At 36.5% G+C, this 26737-nt stretch overlaps 1 protein-coding gene across 5 annotated transcripts in view; it reads right to left on the bottom strand.

Annotated features, from left to right (window-relative positions):
- The window catches only part of CRB1 (crumbs cell polarity complex component 1), a 274285-nt gene that overhangs the window by 47046 nt on the left and 200502 nt on the right, over nucleotides 1–26737 (bottom strand). For all 5 annotated transcript variants that reach the window (XM_073011654.1, XM_073011652.1, XM_073011653.1 and 2 more), the window contains 3 exons: nucleotides 8929–9885; nucleotides 2566–3113; nucleotides 954–1119 (listed from right to left, as the gene is read on the bottom strand). In XM_073011654.1, the coding sequence (XP_072867755.1) occupies nucleotides 954–1119; nucleotides 2566–3113; nucleotides 8929–9885 (1671 nt within the window). The remainder of the gene's footprint in view (nucleotides 1–953; nucleotides 1120–2565; nucleotides 3114–8928; nucleotides 9886–26737) is intronic.

Consider the following 26737-nt stretch of genomic DNA (forward strand, 5'->3'; position numbering starts at 1 on the left):
AGGGAGGTGGTGGTGTGTGGGCCTGACTGTATGGTGTAAAAGAGAGAATGGAGTGATAATGTTGGAAGCATATTGCAGACAACACATTAGAGGGTTTTTCTTCTCCCTATTCTTTAAGGCAGAGAAATGGAATGGTAGCTGGTAGGAATAGGAGTGAGGGAGTGTCAAAGGAAATTTTTTGTAGTGATGGAAAAATTGATACTGGTGTGTGAGAGAAAATTTTAGGAGCACACTCTTTGAATAAGGGGAGGAAATTAGAATTCAGTGCAAACATACAGGGTTGGCTATAGACTGGACTGTGCATTATTTGAAGTAGGTGAGAAGACAGAATATAAATAACAGTATAGTTAGTGGGTGGATGTGTCAAAATTGTGAATACTGTATAGTATTCAAATTGCTAACATTTGGAAAAGTGTGTTTTGTAATGCAGAAGATGGACAGGAAAACCTTTCACAATGAGGGAAAGTCTCATAGCAAACATTGAGTGCCTAACATGTTTATTTACACATAAGGTCACAGAATCATCACAAAGAAACTGAAAAAGCAGAAATTGTTCTCTCTATTTCACAGGTGAGGAAGCTTTAGATGATGGAGATCATATGAATTGCCTGAGGCCTCATAGTTAATAAATGACAATGTGTAACACACACATATTTATTCTGTGTTCCCAGTAATGAGGGAAGGAAAGTCAAATATTACCTTGCTAATTCTTCCTTAGGAAATCAGCTTTAAATGATTAAGCATCTAGGTTTAGTGTTGCTGTGACCTCCATTTCCTATCCAGACACCCACCAAAGGCAGGATGAGGCAAGAGGCCAGTCAGGTTTATTAGCCTACTCACATAGGGGAAACAACCATAGATTAATTTAATAAGCTGGCTTTGTCTATACTCTTTTTCTGTGTTTGCTCTTGGAACAACTCAAATGTCCCAATTTAATGGTGAACTCTACCTACATTCAAATCCTTGAAGCACCGGCTGGCACTGGGCTTCGTGAGGACACGGGCTGAATCCACACCACTGAATCTCCTCACAGGTTTTCCCACTCATGTGGGCAGGACAGGAACAGGAGAAGTCATCCCACAGGGAATGGCAAACACCTCCATTGCGACAGGGGTTGGACTGAGCGGAAAAGAAATCAAAGGTATAAAAAGCACTGGCAAATAAATAGAAAAATGTTGAAGGTGAGACCACATACCTGTTATTTTTAAAATGCTAATTTCCCTGCATTTCTACATTTTAAACTTTTAATATCCATTGTTAACTAAATAGAATGAAAATGACTACTGCCATTACCAACTGCTTTCTAAAAGAGCAGAGTGGTGGCCGAGAGAGAAAAAAGATATAAAATTGATCTATAGCACAAGGAGGATTTTTTCAAGTATAGCAGCATCCTCTGTAATTTACAAATTACCAGACACTTTTCACATGCACTAATTATCATTTGAGGAAGGATTCTTACTCCTGGTTTTACAGATGATAAAAAGAAGGTGTTTCCAGTTGCCCAAGATCCTATATAGAAGCAAAACAGTGAAACTTGGTACCTAGGTCCTCTGGATCCCAACTCAATGATTGCCCTTCCCACACTGATCTGCCTCTGAATCACAGACATAGTATTATTATTTGAGTTTTCACAAGCTTGCTCACAAAAAGAATTCAAAATGAAAGTATTTAAAAAGAAATTTATTAGCGCATGGACTGTGTTTGTCCCAGGTCTACTATTAACATATGATTTAGGTTAATTATATAACCTTTCTAAACTTCAGTTACTTTATCTGTAAATAACATAAATTGGGACAACAACAATTCCTGCTTTCCACTGTAGTCCTTCAATAGAACTAAATAGATTAAGCCATGTAAAATACTGCCTAGTTCATTGAAAATGTTCCATAACAATGTTATGATAATTGATTTGTGTATATTTAGAAACAAGCTTAGTGTAGGGCCATAGTTGGAGCTCAACAAATGTTCAACACATAGAAATGCATTTCCCTTTTTCCCTTTGAAAGGTCATGCAGAGCTGACAAGTTCTTGTATTTAAGCAGCTCTTAGAAGAGTACATAGAATATTTAAAGTAAAGCATGGGCTTTGAGAAATTATATTTCAGAGGATTTCAACTACCAGAAGGAAATTACCTCTCAGATTTCTCTTGTTGTTGCTGACTTAATAAAAGTTCAAAGCAATAGTAGCTGGGCATTTAAAATAGAGTTAACAATATCATCCAAAAAGAGTTAATTCAGTTAAACCTCTGGGGAGCCATTAGGAGTTTAGGAATTGAAATATTATTATACTTAAGTAATTTGATTTTGTGAGGGTGAGAGAAGTCTATAGCTGAAGTTATTTTGGTTAATTAAATGGATCATGATGCCAATAAGATCAAGGCCACATTTCTGTGCCTCAATGTAAATTTCACAGTCTTGTTGGAAAAATGTAGATGAAATATCATTCTATGGTGGTGGGTCAGTAACATCATCTTTATACAGAAAGAAGGGTTTTATCAAGTTATCTTCTTAATAAAATAAAAATTTAATATATATTATATACCTAGTTTGTATGAGTAATCATTACCTTGCAGCTGTTGTCTCCAGGACAGCCTTGGGTTACATTGACAAGAACTGGATTGAGAGATGCATCGCTTGTTGAATTTGGAAAGAATTCCAGATTTTGGTTGTTTAGTCTTACATCTTGGATACAGCCTTTGAAGAATCCACCATTAAGTTCAGTCTCCTGTTTGTCAGGTAGGCCACCAATGTAGATGACATCTCCCTTTTGGATTTTCCATGTAGAAGCAGAAATAAATCCTAGGTTTTGTGAAGATTGATACAGTTCAATTTTATTTGGCTTGATTTTCAAAGATATCAAGTGGACATTTCCATCATTAAGAACAAATTTTACTACTAATTTGGGAGAGTTTGGAGTCAGCATTGCTAGTCTGCCGTGCTCTAGCCAGACACGGATATATTGATAAGTGCTGTTTTCCAAAGCTAGAAGTAAGCCCGATGGTTGAAGTGTTCGGACAAACATGGAGAGGCTGACGGTGTCTCCATAGCTCTCATCAAGAGTAAAGACAACATATCCAGTGGAGTCATCCTGGCCAAATCTGCCTGCCACAAACTCTTCAAAATAGAGGAGGAGAAAAAAAGAAAAAGAAACATCTTAAGGCTCAAAAGACAGAAGGGATGGAAGATGAGAATTATACATTTCACAAACACACACACATGCACACACACATACACACTCATACACAACTTTTAAAGTTCAGGACAGGCTTACTCAATAGAATAATGATTTGGCCTCTTTCTGGACTTCTGAGTATACTTTATCCCTAAAATAACTATATTTTGGTTTGTAGTTTACACTTGAGGCCCATTGATCACAAAACAAACCAAAAAGATCTCTGCACTGATAAACTAAAGAATCTTCCCTTCGCTGCCCTAAAATATGGGCCTTAGTGGTGGTATATCAGACACTACTGTACTCCAACTTGGTGGAAGAAATTTTCAGACAAGAGGAATTCATGCAACCTCTGCAAGCAGACTGTGCAGGCAGTCATAATCCTTGCTACTTAGAGGCATGCTGAAGCAAACATGTCATTAAACCTAATTATTCTTTGTAAAGAAATTTATTAGAGCCTGGACTGTATTTGTCCCAGGACTGCTATTAACATGTGATTTAGGCTAGTTACATAACCTTTCTAAACTTCAGGTTTTTAATCTGTAAATAACATAAATTGGGACAACAGAAACCAAGAATTAGATGATTAAATCTTCTCTTGGGATGACATCTCACATAAGAGGCAGGGCAGTTGAGCAAGGAAAAAGAAGGACCCTTTCTTCTGTAGTCCTGGTTGGGAGTAGGAGAGGCACAGGAAACAGAGAAGTAGGGGCAAAGCTGAGTATGAAACCCATCCAGCATTTCCTGCGGTCAGAGGTGTTACTGATGCTCATATGTGGCAATGCTATTGATGTGCATCGCCTCAAGAAAACTCTTGAGATATATAAAAATAAAAACTGACATTGTAAAATGTGGGTGATATGGTAGGAAGAAAACTTCCCATCCTCACAAAGCTTAAATTCTAGTTGGAGGAAAGACAGATATAGATAAGGAAGCAAACTATATAATATGTCAGATGGTGAGAAATCCTTTAGTACAAAATGTCAGGTAGAGAAAGGGAATAGGGAGATTTGGAGGGATGGAATTGTAATTTTAAATAGAACAATCAGGGAGGAACTCTCTGAGAAAGTGATATTTGAGCAAAAGCCCAACGTTATACTACATTATTGTAGTAACTCAAGAGAGAAATGGGCCGGGCGCGGTGGCTCAAGCCTGTAATCCCAGCACTTTGGGAGGCCGAGACGGGCGGATCACGAGGTCAGGAGATCGAGACCATCCTGGTTCACACGGTGAAACCCCGTCTCTACTAAAAAATACAAAAAACCAGCCGGGCGAGGTGGCGGGCGCCTGTAGTCCCAGCTACTCGGGAGGCTGAGGCCGGAGAATGGCGTGAACCCGGGAGGCGGAGCTTGCAGTGAGCTGAGATCCGGCCACTGCACTCCAGCCTGGGCGACAGAGCTACACTCCGCCTCAAAAAAAAAAAAAAAAAAAAAAAAAAAAAAAAAAAAAAAAAAAAGAGAGAAATGATGATGGCTTGGATCAGTGGTAATGTGAAAGTGGTGAAAAGTGGTCAGATTTTCAAAATATTTTGAAGGTAGACACAACAGAATTTTCTGGAGCCATCTCTAAGGTTTTTGGCCTAAGCAACTGGAAGCATGGAGATTCCATTTGCAGAGATAGGGAAGAAAATTGGAGGAACAGATTTTTTGGGTGAGGTGGGAGTCCATATTAAATTTGAGATGCCGTTTTGGATTTCCAAGCGGAAGTGACTAATGGGCAGTTGATATAGAGGTTCAGGCAGGATGTTCTGATCATGTGGGATTTGTTGGTATATATCACCTCCCATTGGCCCCAATTGGGAATGACTTTTCAACATGAGATTTGGAGGGGTCAAACATCCAAACCATATTAGATATTTAGAGCCACAAGACTGCATGAGATCACCAAGAGAGTGGGTATATAGAGAGAAAACAAGAGGTCCAAGAAGTAAGCCCTTGGGCATTAAAAAAGTGGAGGTAAAGGAAATGATGCAGGAGTAGCCAGTAAGATAAGAGAAGAACCAAGGCAGAGTGGTGGCCCATAAGCCTAGTGAGAAAATAGGTTTTCAGGAGGAGGGAGTGTTTAATTGTGTTAACTGGTATTGAGAAATTAAGTAAGATGGGGACTGAAAATTGACTATTGATTTTGCAATCTAGAAAGCATTGATAACATGACAAAAGTACTGTATTCAAGATATTGCTGTCCTCAAGATTTTATATCCCAATACTAACCAGACAAAAAGAGCATATTTCAGCATGTCTAAATGTCGTCATATGGCCCAGTTGAAGTTTGGGCAAAGGTAAGACACATTTTAGTTTAGCTGAACTATAGTAAAACTTGCTTAGACAATCATCTGTGTTTGAAGATCTTCTGCATAAAAGGCTATATTTTCAGAACTCTGACTTGATTTCATACAGGAACATTGCATTTTGAATCTGCATTTGGAGACCACCTGCTCCAGGCAACTACCGGTAGCTTTCAAAAGTGTACTGTTAGATAAAATAACCCCTTTGAAGAGGTTAACATCTCTGAATACACTGCAGCACTTTCATATGAGATAAAATGCTTAATAAGAAAATTTGGCCCTTGAAGCCCCTGAGGTTTGAAGATATGCCCAGAATCACTCAACCTCAGGGGTAGCGGGGTGCCTGCTGGTCATCCCAGGATGCCTTCAGCATCACTTTGTGGATCCGGATTAAAAGCCAAAATGCAGACTATTTTTTTTTCTCAGAAGCCTGACTCTTCAGCAATCCTATTCCTCAGAAATCACAAGCAACTAGTCAGCATGTGCGATTTGCTACATGATTTTAGAAACACCTGAAGACGTGTATGACTTGGCTGTAGATTTGGAAGGGTGATTCTCATACAAGTGGTTGACATGTTATGAAGAGGGACAACATATACAGATGAAAAACAATTTTGACAAGCTTTAATGATTGATGAAATATAACAAGATGAAATTTAACAAGAATAAATAAGAGCCACTTTGATCTAAATGTGCCTTATAAGTTTAGAGTAGGAGAAACAGGACTATGTGGCATCATAAGTGACAATGATACAAAGTGATGCAATCACGAAGTGTGGCTGCCAAAAAGTCAATGTTGTATTAAGCTGAAAAACATAAGCACATTTTCTAGAATAAGGGAGGTTGTGGCCCTGTGTCACTGTATCATCAAGGACATACAGACATCACATCTTAGAAGGAATACAAAGAAGCAAATATATTCCAAAACCTGCAAGCAGCTGATAAAGTGTGGAAAACTATGTCATATGGCAAACATTAGAAGAAACAGGAAGTTTAGCCCGAATAGAAGTGATGGCTTAGATGGCCGAAGATACTTTTCTTCAGATATTAAGTATTCTCAAGTAGCAGGCAAGTTGAGATTTTCATTTGCATGTCTTCCAGAATTGCAACATGGTCAATGAAGGAAAGCTACAGGCAAATCATATTTTATTTCAATATAAGGAAATAACTTTTGGGCAATTTTTGGCAAGACGGAGTGAGAGATCTCTCTATTCCTGAAGGTGTTTAAGCAGAGATTTGAGCCACTACATTTGGCAGGTACAATAGTGTAAAAAATTCCGTCATAGAATGAAGCCTCTTCTATATCTAGGAAACTATAATTCTAAGAGAATAAAATTCTCAAAATCTAGGTATATGGCTGAAGAAAAGAGACATGTAAATTGCTGTTGTAAGTCAAATATTCACCAGAGAACAAAAGGTAGGTGGTGTCATTTTTTCTAAGTAGTAATATCTTGAATGCTCCATGCTCTTACAAACAGTCAACACAAGATATGCTGAGAGAACCTTATGGACACTTCTGTAAACTAAGCTTAGTTAAATCATTTTCAGTACTCTTTCTGTTGATAAATTAGATTATTTTAAAAAGATCAACCTTGAGATATTGGAAATCACTATGTCTTTTGTGTTTAGTCAGCCACCATAATCTTCTATCCAATCTCCTTGTTCATTACAGCGTGTACCATGGTTGGAAAACATTGAGCTAAATACGAGTGCAAGTCATGAATGGGCTGAAGTTTGCCTTTGTGCTTTTTAGTATGTCTCCTTCCTCTTGAATATACATGTACAGTAGCAGAAAGACTCCGTGTTCTCATTACTGCTTAAAAGCATTGTTTGTAGTGGGAGTAAACTCTCCAGGAAACATTCCTTCTAGATAACAGAAAATACAGAATAGTTTAATTTTCTAATGAAGAGGTGATATGAAAAATATAATTTTCCTTAAATTTATACCAAGAATTTTCAGAAAGAAAAGATTTTACAGAACTCTCTCTCTGTAAAGTGATCTTTTGAAGTCAAACATTTTCATGAGGGTTAAACAATTTCAAATAATGTTGGAGTATAAGGAAACTGGGAGAAGTGGGGGAAGGGTAACCAATTCAGGAACTTGGTTTGAAAAGTTCATGGTTTTCCAAGTTGGATAAAATAAAGAAAACCAGAACCCACTGGACTGGCATCTCTTGAATCTATTTACTAGGACAGTTAACATCACCATGGTCAGTATTAACCTTATGGGTCACTGCATCTGGAAGCCAGTCAAAATGAGTCAGCATCTGTTTGTTATTTTGTATATGTAGTAAAAATATTGCCTTAGGTCAATTAAATTTTTCTTCAAAAAGTGAACATTGCCTCAGCATAATTTCCCTTTTTCTCCTTAAAAAAATCACAAAACAACTTGCCATTCTACTTAAAATATTACGTATAGCTAGTAGATGCCATACTTCATTGTCAAACAGGTCCATGATTTGTAATGAATATTGTGGTCAGGGGGAAACCCTTGAGTAGTTTCTAATAATTCTTAGACATTTGAACATGGAATAGAGTATAGGCTAAGACTGGTTTTAATTTTACTTCATATAAAGCAGAGAAGACTACTTACCAGATGTTGTCCTACTTCAAGTTACTCTAAAATCTTGGGGTAAATTACAGCTGAACTTCAAAGCAGTCTGTTACAATTACATCTCAGACTTTTTCAATGTATGATAATAATAATAAAAAGAAACAGGTACGTATTGATCACTATCAACAGCAATCTCTAGAACAATGTTGGAAGTTAAGGATTTTGAAATACTTTTCAAACTGTGGTTTACTAGAGAAATTTGATCAATTAGTTTATGGCATCTACCAAGCTCTACTATTGTTACTTTCCACATTTTCTTTTCTTTTTTTTTCTTAAGACATCTAATATATTATCTGTCTTCTCCAGGGCAGCCTTGGAAAAGATACCTTTGAATAAAGTTGGTGTTTTATAAAAACGCTATGCTTAATTATGATTTTGGAGCAAGTGTGAATTGTATAGAAAGGAGAGCAAGGAAATGAGTATTTACCGAGAATTTGCTATGCACAAGGTATCATGTTAGTATGTGGCACTGACAAATTTTATGTCTAAGGGTCCTTTTTTCAAAAGAATTATTTCTCTTTCAAATAAGATTTACATACATTTCTGATATGCAACCAATGGTAAAATTGCAAGAGCATTTTGCAAACACAAAGATGAAAACCTCTTTGGAAAGGAGCTATCTGCTTATTTTTTTTTACTTCTCTGTATGAGTGAAACTTATGTTCTGTGAATCCACTCAAAATTAATTAATGCACATCACTGCCCTCTTCTTTTCTTTCTCATCAGTGGGCAACCAGCAGCAGAAGTCCTGTGGGGTCATTATGTTTCATAGCAGGCAGAAGCAGTGAGGCTGTTTTTGCTGTTTCTGCTCTGCTCTGAGGCATGGCACTCCCAGCCATAGCAGTCAGCTTTCTCTCACCTCTCAGACAGTTGGGGCCTTTATAGGGCCTGTGGCAGTCACACTGGTAACTCAGCCACAAGTTGATGCAGCGTCCTCTGCTTTGACAAGGTTGGCTTTCACACCAATCCTTTCTCACACAGCCTGCCTTGACATTTAATGATGAGACAGATGAGATGTTCTCCAGGGTAATGTGATTCCAATCAATTTTAATGTCTTGGAGACAGCCTACAAACGAAGGTGTGGATGGTATATTATAGAAGTTAAGTAGAGCGACACCATCGCTGGCTGTCCCCACTGGTAAACCACCCAAAAAGGAGTTCTGAAAAGCACATATTGATTGATCACTTTCAAGTGGAGAAGGAGCTTTCGAGATGCATTTCTCCTTACAGGAGTCGTCGATTAAGGTAAGGGTCACAGCCTCTGCAAATATTACCTCCACGAAATGCCACTCTCCATCGCTGGTGTTGTGGGAAATGTACAGAAGAACCTTTGGCTGATTATTGACCTGAATTGATAAGTGTATGTAGCCACTTAGCAACTCCAGCTTCACAAACACATCCCTGTTGCCTTGGAAAAGTAGAAGAGCCATTGGCTGAACAGTCTGAAACCTGAGGGCTATGTTACAAACTGAGCCCTTGGTTGTCACTGAGCCAGTTTTGACCCACAGGAAACCATCACCCTCAAATGAAAGTGTGGTTGCGATTTCACACAGGGACCCGGTGTAGCCAGATGGACACAGGCAGCTGAATCCATGCTGGCCATCTTGGAAGTGAGGGATGCATATTCCATTATTTAGGCATTGCTGATGGGTACAGCCCAGGAGAATATCAGAACAGTCCCTTCCTCCATAAAAAGTTCTGGAAAGGTTATCAAATGGGCAATGGCAAGTATAATTCCCAGGCAAGTTCTCACAAGTACCACCATTTTGGCAAGGGTTTGAAGAACATTCATTGACGTCTTCTTCACAGTGGATTCCTGTTAAATAATAAAAAAGGGTTAAAATTAGATATATTCAATCAAAAATAGAAGTTTCACATAATTTGCATGTATAATCTTGCAGAAGTGCATGGATAGCTCAGATTTAGAACTGCAATGGAGTAAAATGTAAACACTTATTAAGGGAAAGTAAAATCAATTCTATATTCCACATGTGTCGTGAAGAAAAAAGATGCAGTCTTGGCAGGCTTTGTATTCTTCCTCTAGGAATAGATAATTTGCCAAACACTGTGATTGATTCCAACTATCATTGTCAGATATACATGCAGCACTGAATATCATACAAACCAAAAAGAGAAAAAAGATCGCTCTTGGCACTGATGTAAGATACAATTTATTTATTTCGGAACTTTTCTCAGACATTGTATATTCTGTCCTTGGCTGTAGATTTCACTCTATTCTACTTGGAAACAGTGATTTTGCCTTATATCTTGTTTATATTTCCCCATAATTCCTAAAAGTTTGCCAGAAATATAAATAGTCCAAACAACTCTCACCATGAAGGGCTTCTAAGGTGAATGGAAGTCCCCATTTCCTCCTTCCCTACAATGCTAGTGTAAATCATGATGTCTACACCATAACAAGCTCCTTTCCTGTTTATTATTTTAACTTCACTTTCTATTTTTGTTTTCTGATTCCAAGTCAAAAAAGATATCTAATTAGGAAACTATTAGAATTCATTTTAAAAAAAGTAACACGAAGAAGTATAACACCTTTTAAAGGGGATGGCTGTTGCTTTTCCAGGGAGATTCAGATGAACAAAGAGTAACAATAAAAATTGACATATGCATAGGACTTTATGGTTTCCCCAACATCTTCATTCAAATTATTATATTTGTGCTCACTACAATTTTCTGAGGTTTTCAAAGCAGATATTTTTAGTTCTCTTTCACTGAATAAATTGAGGTGTAGAAAGAGCGAAGTCTAAATTCCAAAGCACTTTTACCATCAGACCCTAAATTAACTGGTTTTCTTTTTGAGATGGAGTCTCGCTCTGTTGCCCAGGCTGGAGTGCAGTAGTGCAATCTTGGCTCACTGCAAGCTCTGCCTCCCAGGTTCATACCATTCTCCTGCCTCAGCCTCCCGAGTAGCTGGGACTACAGGTGCCTGCCACCACGCCTGGCTAATTTTTTTTTTTTTTTTTTTTTTTTTTGTAGATATGGGGTTTCACCACATTAGCCAGGATGGTCTCGATCTCCTGATCTCGTGATCCACTCGCCTCGGCCTCCCAAAGTGCTGGGATTACAGGCGCGAGCCACCACACCTGGCCTAAATTAGGTGAGTTTTAAAAATCCAACCTGGCCATGCTTGGTAGCTCACACCTGTAATCCCAGGAGGCCTAGTCGGGTGGATTGCTTGAGGCCAGGAGTTTCAGATCAGCCTGGCCAACACGATGAAATCCTATCTTTACTAAAAATGCAAAAATTTGCCAAGCATGGTGGCGCATGCCTGTAATCCCAGCTACTCTGAAGGCTGAGGCAGGACAATCTTGAACTCGGGAGGTGAAGATTGCAGTGAGCCAAGATCACGCCACTGCTCTCCAGCCTGGGCAACAAAGCAAGACTCTTGTCTCAAAAAAAAAAAAAAAAAAAAAAAAAAAAAAAAAATCCAATCGTACACACTGTTTTTTAATTAATAATTTAGTGTATTCTCATTTATTTTTTGTTATTAATATGCATGTCTTATTTTCCCATTTAACTCTATGCCCAAATGCGTGTTTTTAAAAATTTAATCCAAAGATTCCTATATTGATAATGTTGGATCAGAACCCCAGCTATACTGCTTGATCATGAGCAGGTTACACACACTTTCTGTATTTCAGCTTCCTCATCTATGAATGGGATTAATAATAGCATTTACATCACAAGGCTCTTTTAAAGATTAAACAAGCTAAGACACATAAATATTCATAACATTGTCTGGTATATAACAAGTTCTCAGTAAGTGTTGGCCATTACTAAAAAGTAGTAAGAAAGAATTATCCTCTAATGACAAAATTCAAATATTACCGTAGTCATTGAGATAGACTATTTAGAAAGTGTGGGCATGTGTAATGCCCTGTAAATTGCATAATTTTATATGAGAGATTTACTTGGACAGCATATTAGTTTAGAATCTCATCAAATTGTGCTTTCCTTGAAGGAAGGAAAATGTCTGTTTTATTCACCGATGTATGTCTAAAACATAGCATAGTGCCTGGCTTGTATTAGCTATTTAGTAATTAATTTTGGAATGAATGAATTCATTATGACCTTCCTAAAGTGATTAAATATTTTTATAATGCATTCAATCTGATCCAAAACCAAAGTGCTTTCTTTGTGTAAACTTTTAGATAAATGTATGCAATGTTAATCTTTGATGATCTACTGCCATTTATGATCTACATATCTAGGCACTTGATTGGACTCTATTGTACTTATATTTTACTGTACTAGGATTACTTTCATACAAGCTTAGTCAATTCAAAAATATTTCAAGCTCTGTGAAAACAGTGGACATGTTATAATCTTACTTAGAGCTACCCACAGCACCTGTACAGTGCTGACGGTATGAATTATTAAATGTTTGATGAACAGAAAGAATAGAACTGAATGGAACTAATCTATTTGTTATATAGTCATCCTGGGAAGCACAGAAAACTGACATAGGAATTATAGGTAAACTACAGTATATTCTAAAGGGGTGTTCCAATATAAGTTTAATATAACTGAATATGAAAAGTTGAAACTTTTGTACCAGAAGATATTTTACTTAAACTTGATTTTCAAAGCATTTTAAGAACAAAAAAAGTAATAACAAGTATTTGAGGGTAAAACTATTGAATAACTTATACAGCATAACAAAAGCAAAACATGATTTTTTCTCCCACCCTATCTTGAAACATATTTAACTGGGGAAGGGTTTCATTGCCTCTAGATAAAAGTCTTCAGCAGACCCCAGGACTTTTTGGCTTACTATTTGATAGTAGTGTCACGATCTCTTAAAAAAAAAACACCCACAGCAATTAGAATGGCCAGTCACATATAATGATCAAAAGTCTCAATACAATTTAGAATAAAATCGTCTTTGCCTGCTAGGCTAACTTCAGGCTGTCTTGAAGGAGTATTCGGAAGCCTTCTTCCCTCTTACTATTCTTCCATTGTCTCCACCCTCAGATTTATGTGTTCTGTCCCCTAGAAGACTGAAGTTGGTGGCAAAAAACGGGGGAAGGGGTACAGAAATTATTCACCTGACTGATACAATATGGTTCCATGGTTTCTGAGACTGGGAGGTGTTTAAAGTTGGTATTTGTTATAAGGGGCACTTATGAGTTCCTTGGAGCCCACTCTGTTCCTCCAGCTGAGACTCACTCTAGAGTACTGTGAAGGCAGGCAGACATTGCCTCTCCTTTTACTGATGGCTCATATTTGCTCCTCCCCCAACCCCTTTGCTATTGGTTTACTGTTGTTTACTCCTGCTTCCTTCTTTATCAACTCTTTTAGTGGAGTTCTTTCACCTTCCAACAGAGGCCTATTGAGAAGAACTCTTCTTACACAAACTACCTACTAATGCTCCTACCACGGGTTCCCCATCTGAACCACAGGATTCATGTCCACTTAACCTGCAGTAGGAGGGGAGCGCATTTACTTTCCAACACAGCACAGCAACAATTCTTTCTCTCTCTTTCCTGACGCCTTGGGTTAAGAGTCATCACACTTTTTCATCTTTAGATTCCTTAGGCAGGTGGAGAATCTAGCCTAAGTTGCCTGTTCCTTCCCTTCCACCAACTTTAGATGACACTGGAACACTCCTGGAAGCTATGGTCACTCTGGTTTAGAAAGTAGCATCTAGCCCTCAATTTGAGGGGTAAGGTTCAACTCACAATACAGCAGCAAGCCTCTCCAATGAAATCTCCTTGTAGATCCACTCCTTCAAATTGCCTCTGAAGAATTTTCACATACCCCTGACACAAGTATAAACCTTTTGGCCAGACAAAGTGGCTCACGCCTGTAATCCCAGAACTTTGGAGGCTGAGGCGGGTGGATCACAAGGTCAGGAGTTTGAGACCAGCCTGACCAATATGGTAAAACCCCATCTCTACTAAAAATACAAAACTTAGCCAGGCATGGTGGTGTGGGCCTGTCATCCCAGCTACCCAGGAGGCTGAGGCAGGAGAATTGCTTGAATCCGGGAGGTGGAGGTTACAGTGAGTTGAGATTGTGCCACTGTACTCCAGCCTGGGCAACAGAGCAAGACTCTGTCTCAAAATAAATAAATAAATAAATAAATAAGTAAAATAAAAAAAGTATAAACTTTTCAAAAACCTGAAGTCTGTTATCTGTATTTACTTTAACATCCTGTGTTTTTATTTATTTCATAATTCACTTTGGTACCTGACAGCAACCATATCTTGATCCCTTAGTTGAAATTTCAATTGACCATTTTCTCAATTTATAGAACAGCTACTCTATGATGTACTCTCAGAGTACTCTCAGAATACAAACTAGAAGACGTAGACCTAACCTGAATGTACTTACAATATAATGGAAGGACAAAATATATATTTATGGAAATGCATTGTACATAGTAGGTTCTCAGCAGATATCGATAATATATGAGAATCAAACTCAGGCAACATTAGAGCGTATTTAGGAAAGTTTTAGGGAAAGAACTTTGAATGATAGATAATGAAACGTCTTTAGATATGAAATCTTCATATTAAGTCAAATCAATAAATATTGATTATATATCTATCATGTATAAAATATTGTGGATAACATGAAGTTTGAACTAGTCCTTGTCCTCAATGAATTTAATAAAGGAAAAGTAAGACAAATATGTGAAAAATTAAATGATAGAGCAAGTCAAGATAATACTGAAGAGATTTCACTAGACAGTATACAATAGATTCTAAGTGAATTGTATTGGCAGTAGCTGCTGCAGAGCCTCCAGAGAAAGGTATCTCTTCAGACCTGACTGAGAAGGTCTTACAGAGATAGAATTTAACATAGGTTTTCAAATATAGATTGAATTGATAAAGACGGCCTTGTGGCCAGGCGCGGTGGCTCACACCTGTAATCCCAGCACTTCGGGAGGCCGAGGTGGGCGGATCACAAGGTCAGGAGATGGAGACCATCCTGGCTAACACGGTGAAACCTTGTCTCTACTAAAAATACAAAAAATTAGCCAGGCGTGGTGGCGGGCGCCTGTAGTCCCAGCTACTCGGGAGGCTGAGGCAGGAGAATGGCGTGAACCCGGAGGCAGAGCTTTCACTGAGCCCTGGGCGGCAGAGCGAGACTCTGTCTCAAAAGAAAAAAAAAAAAAAAAGGTCCTTGTATGTGTAAATAAGTGAATAAACAAAACACTCATCGATGGGAAAGCTTAACATTTAGAGGTGACAATGAGTTTGGCAATCTGGTTGGCACGTAGGATTTACGTAGGAAAATAAACACACAAAGGTTAAATGTAGCCAGAGTGGAGAAGGTCTGGGAACTTATGAGGTTTTTAACTGTATTTTTTTATTTTCTGGCAGTGGGGAGTCATATGTAATTGTTGGACAGAAAACCAACATGGTTTCTCATAAAGATCACCTTCACAGGAATATGTAACACAGAGTAAAGTGGGAAGAAACTAAAGACAGGGAGACCAACTAGGCAGCTATTAAAACTGTTTACCCATTAGCTTATTAGGGCTTGAAATAGGATGTTTATTTCTTTACAATTTACAGTACACTTTCATTTATCCTTTGTGGGCAAATAAGTGCAGACGGTCGTGCTTTCTATACCATTGCCTACTTTATTTTTTCTTATGATTGCTAAAATTCATGCATTTGATCTTTCATAAAATGTCAATAATTAGATTATGTGTTTCTTTTAAATATAAACAGAAAAGCAAGTTTTAAATTTTACCATAATTTTGAAAAGAACAAAAAAAAGTAGAGAAACCCTGTATTAAGATCAATTGTCAGAACAACAACAAACAGAATTAGGTATGAAAAGTAGAATGATAAACAGCAGTTTATGCTTTTACTTTACTTAAAATCAATTCTATTGACATGTCCAATGTAAAATAAAGTCTGACATATTTATTTGATGAACCCAGAAAACTAAAAGTGGGAAAAAAGATCAAAATGTCTTGTATTGGTTGTTGGAGTAGCTGGGCAAAGAACAAGATCTGCTGTCAATCAAGATAAAAGGATTAGGGGATATTTATGGGACCACTGGGGCCATTCAGTCTTCTTAATTGGGTATTTTAGTTGAATACAAATTGGTTATTTATGTCCAATTATTTATAGTATGGGATGGATTACTTGAAGCTTATTGTTATTTGCTTATATAAAGTCAATTCATTTAATTAATTAAAAACTGTCACCTTATTTTATTTTCCTAAAATTTTTTTAGTTCAGTATCTGATTCCATGATAATACTGTATTTCAAAAATAATCATGATAGCAAAAATGTCTACCACTCGGCATATCTCATATTTTCTTGAGAATAAATCATATTAATGGATAAAAAGAATGCAGACTTTATATTTAGAATTAATATCATTGTATATGAAGATGATTTTTGTCATAATTCTCAGTTTGCTGAAGCCATGGTTAATGAAATATCTAATATGAAGTTATATAATTTACACTAGACATGTATATACTAGACATATATAAATGACATATATATACTAGACATATATAAAATACATACACAAATGAGGAAGTTTCATCTTGATCTGTTTTAACAGACTTAGGGTTTAAAAATTTTTAATAAATAGAAATCAAAGAAAAATTTTAATAAATAGAAATCAAAGTAGAAATTATCTAAAACCAAAAACTCAATGCATAAATATATCCACTTTTCCTTTCTCAAAAGTTTGAATTTTCATTTGATAGTAATATCTGTTATAGCATTAACATTAGTTGCTAAACATCTTAAAAACACTAAGCATGGTGCAAATTAGCATATATAAGAAAAGAGTTAGTTACCTATGAGCATCGCCATTAAAATGTGAAAACCATGTGTTCTGGCTCCAAACATCCTTCTGTTAAAAAAGAGATATCCATCCAAACACCGACTAGGTTGACAGAGTGAGTTTCTGATCATTTTGGACCATATCCAGAAGTGTGAGCTTGTTTTCCAATGTCACCTCTTCCTCAGGTAGAGAGTATGGGGACTTGGTTTTGACTCATTTCCCTCCAAGCTGGATCAGTGGGGCTTAGAGTAAGACTCATTTGTGCTGCTTACCAGGCAGCCTTGTTATTCTTAGATCCCATCCCTGCTTAGCACATGGTGACTTGCCTTTTTAAGTCACACTAGTGAGTGTTATGATCACAACACTGAACGCTGACATTATTATTATGAAGAAATGAGTTTTGGGGACTCTAACCACAGATAAGCATTTTGGACAACTTCTATTGTGGAAAATTAGAGCCTAATTTTATTTTGCTTTACAGCAATGAAAATGCTATTTTTGTTTTCGTTTTCTTTTGTTTGTTTTGCTTTTGAATAGTGGTTAAGAAATTAATGGCAACTTCAAACCTATTGAATATCTATGCAAGCGATAGAAAGGAAAGAAAAATTAAGAAAAAAGAACAAAGGCTTTTTATTAATTGAGACTGTGGCAAGAGTTACTTGTGTGGTGCTCTCAGACAAATTCCAGCCTCTATGAAAGACCAGTTATGCTCCACTCCTTTAAAATCCAATGGCATTTAATTTTGTACAAGAGAATAATTTGAATATATGAGGTGTTTGAGATACACTGAGAGTACAAACAAAAAAAGTAATTCTTTTTTGTTTCTTTTTAACATTTTCTTAAAGGGGAACCTGAGGACCTATAGAGGTTTCACATAGGCAGTATAAGCTGAGAGGTCATGAAGGCCCCTAGAAGTACCATACTCCCTAAAATTCTCACCATAAGAGCAATTCCTTTAGGTTGAGACCTTGTCTCTTAGAAGCCTCAGTAAAGGTGAAAATGTTACCTGAGAGGGGCGGTAACTGTATCACAAAATAGTCATTAGTGCCTTGTCATGGGCAGTATACGCCACGTTAAAAAAAAAAAAAGCCATATCACTGAGGTCAGATAAGTTGTGATGGAAACCAGTAACAAGGCAGAAAAATGTGTGATGCAAGAGACATTGCAATAGTGCATGTCTTCATTGATTTATTATTAATTCATGTTTAAAACTTACTTATCAAGGCTTTAGTTTGACTGCCAGTATGTGAGTGCAGGAGATATGATGGTGAAGAAAAATAGATATAATCCTGATTCTTGAAGCATACAGTTTACTCAAGCTTACAGTAGTGGGGAAGGCTGAGCAGACAATAGCCTTGAGGACTGAAGGAAGAAATGTATCTACTGGGGGCTAGAGGGTAAGGGTGGGATGAGAAGGAGAGGCAACATATTCAGGGTTCTGATCAATGGATCTACTTGGAGAGGCATTTCTAATAGTCCTCAGGGAATCAGAATAATGAAGTAGAATAAACATGGACTAGGAGTCAGACTATGACACTGACTTTTATACTAATTGGAGCTTTGAAACTAGGCTATGAGAATTTGGGTAAATTAGCTAATTTATTTAAGCTGAAATTTCATATAAAGTAGAAAGAATAAAGCCTATGAAATAATTATTTCTGTGTGAACCAAATGAGATAACTATAAATGCTTGGAGCATACTAGCGACTCAAAGGAGCTTCATCAACTTTTTTTTGTGGACACTATAAGTGAACTTGGATAAATATTACTTGAATAAAAATATATAAGGCATACTTCTTGAATTTATAGGCAACATGAACCTGTTAAAAATAATGACCTCCCTTAGGCAGAAATGATGGTTACCTCTAGTAGTCGTTCTCCAGCATGTCCCACTCCCATTCCTTACAGAGAGGTGTCCCACCATATATAATACACATGTCAAATATATTCTTTCACACACTCCTTTACAGCTGGGTCATGGGCATGTGACCCAATCCTGGTCAATAGGACTTGAGGAGTGCTCTGCTAGGGGGAGGCTGAAAAAAGCTTTCTTCTCCAATATAACAAAGAGATGTACTGTTAGAAGGCTTGGAGGAGGGAGAAGATCAGAAAAAATAACTAATGGGTATCAGGCTTAATATCTGGGTGATGAAATAATCTGTACAACAGCCCCCCATGACAGAAGTTTGCCTATGTAAAAAACCTGTACTTGTACCCTTGAACTTAAACTAAAAGTTAAAAAAAGGAAGAAAGAAAATGAGAACTTTAACACAATATATACTTATACACAAACTTTAATAATTTACATGAATACATATAAATAAGTCTATATAGCTCATATATCACAGTGATTTACAAAAGGAAGGGAGAAAAATGAATGGGGCATGGGGAAACAATAGAATAGGATTGACTGGGACAGAATGGAATAGGTATAAAGCAGGCAAGCCAGGGCTCTCATGTCAATTAAAGAAGACAGTTCTCTTAATCTGAAGTAAAGAGTTAACTCTTTTCACTTGAGGTGAAGAAACCACAAAACTGAATAGAAGAGATACAGCTTATTGGGTGAAGACCTATGAGTTTCAATTGATGATAATTTACTGATAATTATTATTAACACTTTTATGATCTACAGCAGCCTATGGTTTACTTTATTCTTTATTACCTCAACTTATCTTTGAAATATGGATCCATGGTGATCTGACTTTCCAAAGTTTACGTGCCATTGGGGCTGTCATGACAATTGATAGTATCTGGGGCAAAGGAAATAAAAATCCCTTTCTAACTCCCAATTTGAACTCAAAATATTTTTTGTTTTAGGAGGCAGAGATAAAATATGGACACTCCAATAAAGAAAGCTAATATGATAGTGATTTTACTTGAAATCATGTCATTAGAGAAATTCTTGGAGAAAATTGGATGTTTAACCAGGAGGAAAGCAGATACCAGGGCATATCAGAAGGGTCTTCATGTAGCTAAGGTCCATCACTTGGAATTTTATGTTTTATTTGTTTCTAACTGTGAAAACTACTACCAACTGTAAGAAGCCTTTGGATAGTTTATTTATGCTCACTGTGCAGAATCTTCTAGTAGCTGATGCTCATCAAGCATAGAACCAGCTCTCTTGGGAGACAGTATGTTTCCTGGCATTGAAGCTGTGCAGATTTAGAATCATCATTCAGCATGGATATTATAATATAAATTTAAGAAAAGGTATGTTATGTGTTTCAATGGCCTCTAATGATTTTCCCAGTCCTAAGATTCTATCATAATTTCTAAGTAAAGAACAGGTCACATGCATAATTTCTAAGTAGATAATTTTTAAGTGGAAAATATGCTGAATGTAAGAGTCGACATTTTCATAATTTTATAATTTTGTCACAGTTTAAGAAATCCGTATAAAGGAAAGAGCAGTAACTTTTTTAGAAGGCTACTAATAAGGATTAAATGAGGCAATTGTTCATAGCATATGGTTCCAGGTCATAGGTGCTTATCAAATGTTTTGTCTTGCCATAATTCCCCAACTCCATTTTTATTTGCTTAAACACATAGTTAGATTTAATCATATCCACAATTTTTCTCTGTGTTGATTACCATTAAATTTTACTTTTCTGGAGGTCAATCCCCGTATGTGACCTCAACTATGCAGAACATAATCAAGAACGAAGATATGCTCTAAAAGTTTCTATGTTTAAAACTAGAGATTGCAAAGTTTATTAACTATTTCCTCAAGCCTTAGTCCATCATTCATTATTATTTTAGATACAATTAAAGCAAGCTTGATTATCAAATATTTCAGCTTGCAGTGGAATAGAATCAGCAAAAGAAAAGGATAAGGGAGAACTTTGTGTACATTTTCAGCAGCAGGAAATGACAGCCGAGAACTTGACAATAAATGTGAGTAGATAGAACTAACACTTACTGAGTCTCAGATCTGTGCCAGTCACTGGGGTAAGTGCTTTATTTATGTGGCCATTTAATCATTCTAATAAATGATGAAGGATGTATTGCTGCCTTCATTTCATAGATGATGAAACCGAGCCAACTTGTGGTTGGTACTCACTCAGTCTGCCTGACTCCTGAGATAAGACATTTGTTCTCTACAACATGCTGCCTCCAAGGAAAATAATATGATGAGCTGGCATAAAATAATATTAAAAAGTATAGTATCTTGAAGATATTGAAAATAGGAACAAAGTCAAAATCTATAGAACATAGGACAATAAATAATAACATTGTCATCAATAAGACACAAAATTGTACGCAACTTTTTTAGCCAGAAATGCAAGAAAATGCGTAACATATTTCTGAAATACTTAAATGTGAAATGATTAAAATAAAACATTTTTTCCCAAAAAAATTATAAAAATGTGTTATGCCGAAAGCTCTTTTATGTGGGCCACTCTCAACCTTAATGATATCAGAAAAAGTGGTGTTACTATATTGGTAACTTATTTTATATATTAAGATTGTGTGTGTGTACAGCATAAAGCATGGAATTGTTTCTTCAGTATCCATTCTTTGCTCTACTTTATGATTACACTATTCTAAAGTTCTGATGCAAGAGACACATATACACACTCTCCAGACCTGATATTTGTTCAGAACCATATGGTAGTTCAGATAAAAAAATGCTGAGCCCAGAGGAGGATTTGATTCAGTCTATTGTGTGGAAAGTATTCTGAGATCTTCAAACGAAAGACAAAATAGCTGCAAAAAGCCTTGCATTTCAGTTTCACATTTCACTTGATTTTGCACTTCAAAAGTCATACTTTGAAGCTCAGTGGATATAGGTAAGTGATTTTTAGTTACTTTACGGACTAACAAGGAGAAAGTACAGCATTGCACATGCTCGCTCTTGTTGACTTTACTTTGAAAAGTAATTTCAGAGAAACTCAACCCAGTTCAACCAGAACTATCCTAATTGGCTTTGATCAGTAAATCATCAGAAAGGGCTCTGCTCTTGCTTAGTCCTTTTTTCCCTTGTCTTGTCAAAAGTGAATGATTAAACACTCAAGTTACAGTGAATTATAAAAACCTGTCTTGTATTGAGTTCGATGTTGCTATTCAAAGAAATGTTGGCTTTCTCTCTGCCATGGTAAGAATTGGCTTTACATTCTTTAGTAGTGCTGTTTGTCATTTTTTTACAAATTTATTAATATTTTAATTCTGTACAGCCATGAAAATATCAAAGACAAGTATATTATTGACCTGGTAAGGCCTGACATTCATGGCCCTCCAAATCTGGCTTTTATTCATCTCCCAGCATTATTTTCCATTGCTTACTACATAAATGGTTGTATTAAGATATATTTTAGTAGAATAAAATTTAAAACACATTCAAAACTTTCTCTCTCTCTCCAGTTTTTTTCAAAACGCCAACTTTCTTTCAGAGTTCTGCTCAACTGCTACTTTCTCTTCAGTTTTTTCAAAATCCCAACTTTCTTTCAGAGTTCTGCTCAATCGCTACTTACCCATATTGAAATGCCTTCTACTTGTAGCTCTCATTCATGTTTGTCCTTGAACATCTGAGCTTATCCACATGGAACCCAGCATAGAGTACTATTCATTTTTTAAAAATATTTGTGATTTACTTTCCTTAACTGTATTATAAGTCTTACAAGTGTGAATACCTCTTTTTATGTTTACTTCCTAGTATACTGTATTACATAACACAGTACTGCTATAATGTATATATCTTGATGAAATGTGTGAAATGCTGTAATCAAAATGAGCATGTATTCAGTCTTTTCTCCTGCATAAACAGCCTAATGTACTAGAAGACAACTTTAGTCTTTAGTCGATGCAAAGGTAAATCTGGCATTTGCAGATATCTAATGTATCCATGAATGGACATGACAGGTCTGTAAATTATTTGAAAATATATGTAATATTTTGTGGTTTGTTGTTTTGCATTTTTCTGGGGGAAGAATTTATAGTATTGACTCTATAAAATATAATATCATAAGAATCCCTTAGTAGGAGTGGGTGTGGTTAAAATGCAAAATCTTAGGTCACATCCCTAGAAATTCCGATTCTCTGTATCAGTATTGGGCTCAGATAGCTGCATTTTTTATGAGTATACCAGTTAATTCTGTGAACACTCTTCCTCAGACCTGGTCTAAAATTTCAACACATTTTCACAGGAATATTTGATCTGGAAAAGCCAAGAAGCTCTGATTGCAGGAAATAAAACACTTTCAGAGACACAAATTTTACCTACCCATGTAAATGTGTCAGTTCAAAGAAGCTGGCTTTGGATTGGCATTTAAACTGTCCCTAAACAATGGCAGTGACTTTTAGAAGAAATAACTTAGTTGATAGCGGTTTCTTGATAAAAGGCAGAAACTACTTCACCAAAATATTTCTTTAAAATTTCTATTTGGTCAAAACCCAAAATCTCTAACCTACTTGGATTATACCATATGCTGCCTATTACCTGAGTAGATTTCATTATGTCCTTCATAGAATAAAAAGAATATCTTAAATACGCAACAAGAAATTTCCCTCCACATTTTATCTTTGCTTTAACCATTTTTCGATTTCATTCTTTCTTAGTACAATCTTAAGATTAAAAAAATACCTGTGGCATATTGTAGTAAACATAGGCTGACTTAACTTCTTAATTACTAGGTTCACATATATTAATTGGCAAGCCTATTTAATAAATATGGAAGACAGAGGAGGTGTTTGGAGGTCAAATGTCCCAGCAATGGCTCCAGTTAAATATGTGATCCTACAGGAGCCATGTAGTTTCTCTGAGTTTTCACTTTGCCCATGGTGAAATGGGAGTAAGCACCTTTGCACTGCCTACCTCTAGTTGTTGTGAGAACTGGAAAAGGTAATAAATATGTAAATATTTTAGAAAATATAAAGTGCTCTATTTGGCAAAATACAAAGCACTATCCAACTATAGAGTAATATGCTTCTCTAAATATCTGGAATTTGTCATTTGGTTAAAAAGAAGTAAAAATCCCTCTAATTTTAAAGTTAAGTTAATACAAGAAACACTTGAAATATTAAATTTATGTTAGAGATCCATCCATTTTGTAAATATAAATTCTAACAGCTATTTAATTAAAATATGCTGAATATTGAGCACATTATTAACAATAGCTACTGCTATTGGGTAGGTATGGTGTGCAGGTCACTCTGTTAAGTATTTTACTGTATTATTCATTTCTCACAACCTCACAGTGAGGTAATTAAGCTGAATAAATGGAAACTTTGACAGCTTATGAAACTTGCCGAAAGTCACAGAATTAGACAGTGGTAGTGCCAGAACTTAAATTTAGATCTGGCAGTGCCCAAATACAAATTAGTTACACTTATATCTATCACAAGTTTAGCTATATAGAAACAATATAAACAAGTTTGAAATGTGTAATCAACAATAATTGCTGTTTAGCAGGGGCCCATATCCATTCTATAGCATCTATTTAGTAGCTACTGTCAATATCCCGTTAAAATTGTACGAAGACAAGAAAAAGATGAGAGATAACATAATAGTAACAGATAAAATGAAAAGATAACTTACTGTCTGAATTGAAGAAAATGCTTAACTATAAAACAAAAGGTGCTGAATTAAACAAAACCAATGTAAAACAAAGAAAGTAGCAACAGAAATGGTGACTAACCTCATCTGACAAGTTCCACTACTTTTAGGAAAGTACAGAGACATGGTTTTCATATCCTGCAATCTGCAATTAGGCTCAGAGCCCTGGGTCTGCACTAATGAAAGAGCCAGCTGATGGTCACTCAGTTGCTTTACAGAGCTAGTCTGAATACTATTTTCCTTGTCATTCTTATACCCTGTCTTCTCCATGCTTTAAGAAACGACAACTTGCAGAACAAAACAAGGTAAAAGCAACAGAGGACTATATTTTATTTATCTTACAAGTGACAGAGAAGATATCCACTTAGTTTGAAGTATTTGTAAAACAGGTAAGATCCCAGTACAGTTTAGTATTATTACAACAGGTGGTTACCAACTACCGGAACTTGAACAGGAATTTCTACTATGTATCTGAGGTGGAGCTTTGACTGTTCCTCAAGGTGGTCAGTGAACCTGGCTAATGATACCTCACACATTTATTTTGTTAGTAAACACTAGCTCTAGCTGTGCACTTGCTAAGGAGATGTGGGGAAGAGTGGGGCAGTGGGGAAGAGAGAGCGAGCGCGAGCTAATTCCTTTCAACATCAGATTGTAGTCATGTGTAAGTTAGGATGATTTGGCAGCAAGCAATAGAACACCCAAATGAAGCTTCCCTAAATATTAACATTTATTGACTCAAATAAGGAGGAAGTCCAAGAAAAAAAAAGTATCAGCAGGGTTATCTTGAAGACTCAAAAAGATCAAGAACTCAGGTATCTACCACTTCTTCACCTCACTGGTCAAAGTTTCAGCTTCACCTCAAGGACGTTTTTGAAGTTATAGGATGGCTGCAAGTGGCACTCTATCTACTGCTTCCTCATTCACGTCCCTCTGACAGCTCTACCTAAAGAACAAAAGAGAATTTCCCGAAAAGCCATCAGCAAACCTTTACTTATATTCATCTCTAAATGAATCAATGGCAAGAAGTAGGGGGAAAGAGGATTATTCTTTGGAACTGAGAATGAAGTCAGCCTCCCCTAATGTACCTGGCTGCTAGGAAAAGGAGGTTATTAAAGAAACCGTTGTTCTTTTTTTTTTTTTTTTTTTTTTTTTTTTCAGACGGAGTCTCCCTCTGTCACCCAGGCAGGAGTGCAGTGGTGCGATCTCGGCTCACTGCAAGCTCCGCCTCCCGGATTCACGCCATTCTCCTGCCTCAGCCTCCCGAGTAGCTGGGACTACAGGCGCCGCCACCATGCCCGGCTAATTTTTTGTATTTTTAGTAGAGACGGGGTTTCACCGTGTTAGCCAGTATGGACCTCGATCTCCTGACCTCGTGATCCGCCCGCCTCGGCCTCCCAAAGTGCTGGAATTACAGGCGTGAGTCACTGCACCTGGCCAGAAACCGCTGTTCTTTTATGAAGAGGTAAAGCAAGAGGGAATGCATGAGGATTGGACAGACACAAGTTGTGTGTTTGAGTATATATACATATACATACGTACATTATGCATTCCTAGTGCTTCACAAAAGAAAGGGAACATAATGCTAAAGAGCTAAAGGAAGAAAGCCCAAAATTTGGTTTATAACAAAACATCAAGAACATTTTAGAAGACTACATTATTTTCATGATAATATGTGTGAAAATTGATTTCTATGGAAATAAAGCAAAAAGACACAAAAATGAAAACAATAACTGAAAAGATAACAGGATGGGATTAAGGACTACAGACTGAGAAGAAAAGGATGCTGTGCAAAATAATAAGAATAAACTAAAACTAGCATTGCAATAGTGCTATTAAAATCTGCATTGGGGCAGAAAAGTGGAAAACTGGTACTGCAGATAATCAAAGCAGTATGATCTGGTAATTAGTTATACAGATATGTTTAGTTGGTGAGAACTCATTAAACTAAATACTGTGGTTTATGTAATTTTTTGTTTATTGTACTTCAATAAAAATTTTAAAACTACATCTGTGATAAGAGAACAAAACTGGGAAACTATCCCAGAGATAAAGGGACTGGAGAACAGAAATTAGACCTCAAAATTTCAAATGTAACTGAGAGAGAAATCAAAATACCTTGAAGTAGATTAACAATAAAAGACAGCTGACTTATTTTTCTTGTTGAATAAGACAGGAGACAGCACATAAAAATGGATGACTGTCTTTTAGTCAACATTAATTTTAAAAGACATACATCTAAATGATGATGAAATAATTAACTGTGATTGGATAAAGAAAATGTGGTACATATACACCACAGAATACTATGCAGCCATAAAAAAGAACAAGGTA

Source organism: Chlorocebus sabaeus, chromosome 25 (assembly GCF_047675955.1).
Source record: "Chlorocebus sabaeus isolate Y175 chromosome 25, mChlSab1.0.hap1, whole genome shotgun sequence".
Taxonomy (NCBI): Eukaryota; Metazoa; Chordata; class Mammalia; order Primates; family Cercopithecidae; genus Chlorocebus; species Chlorocebus sabaeus.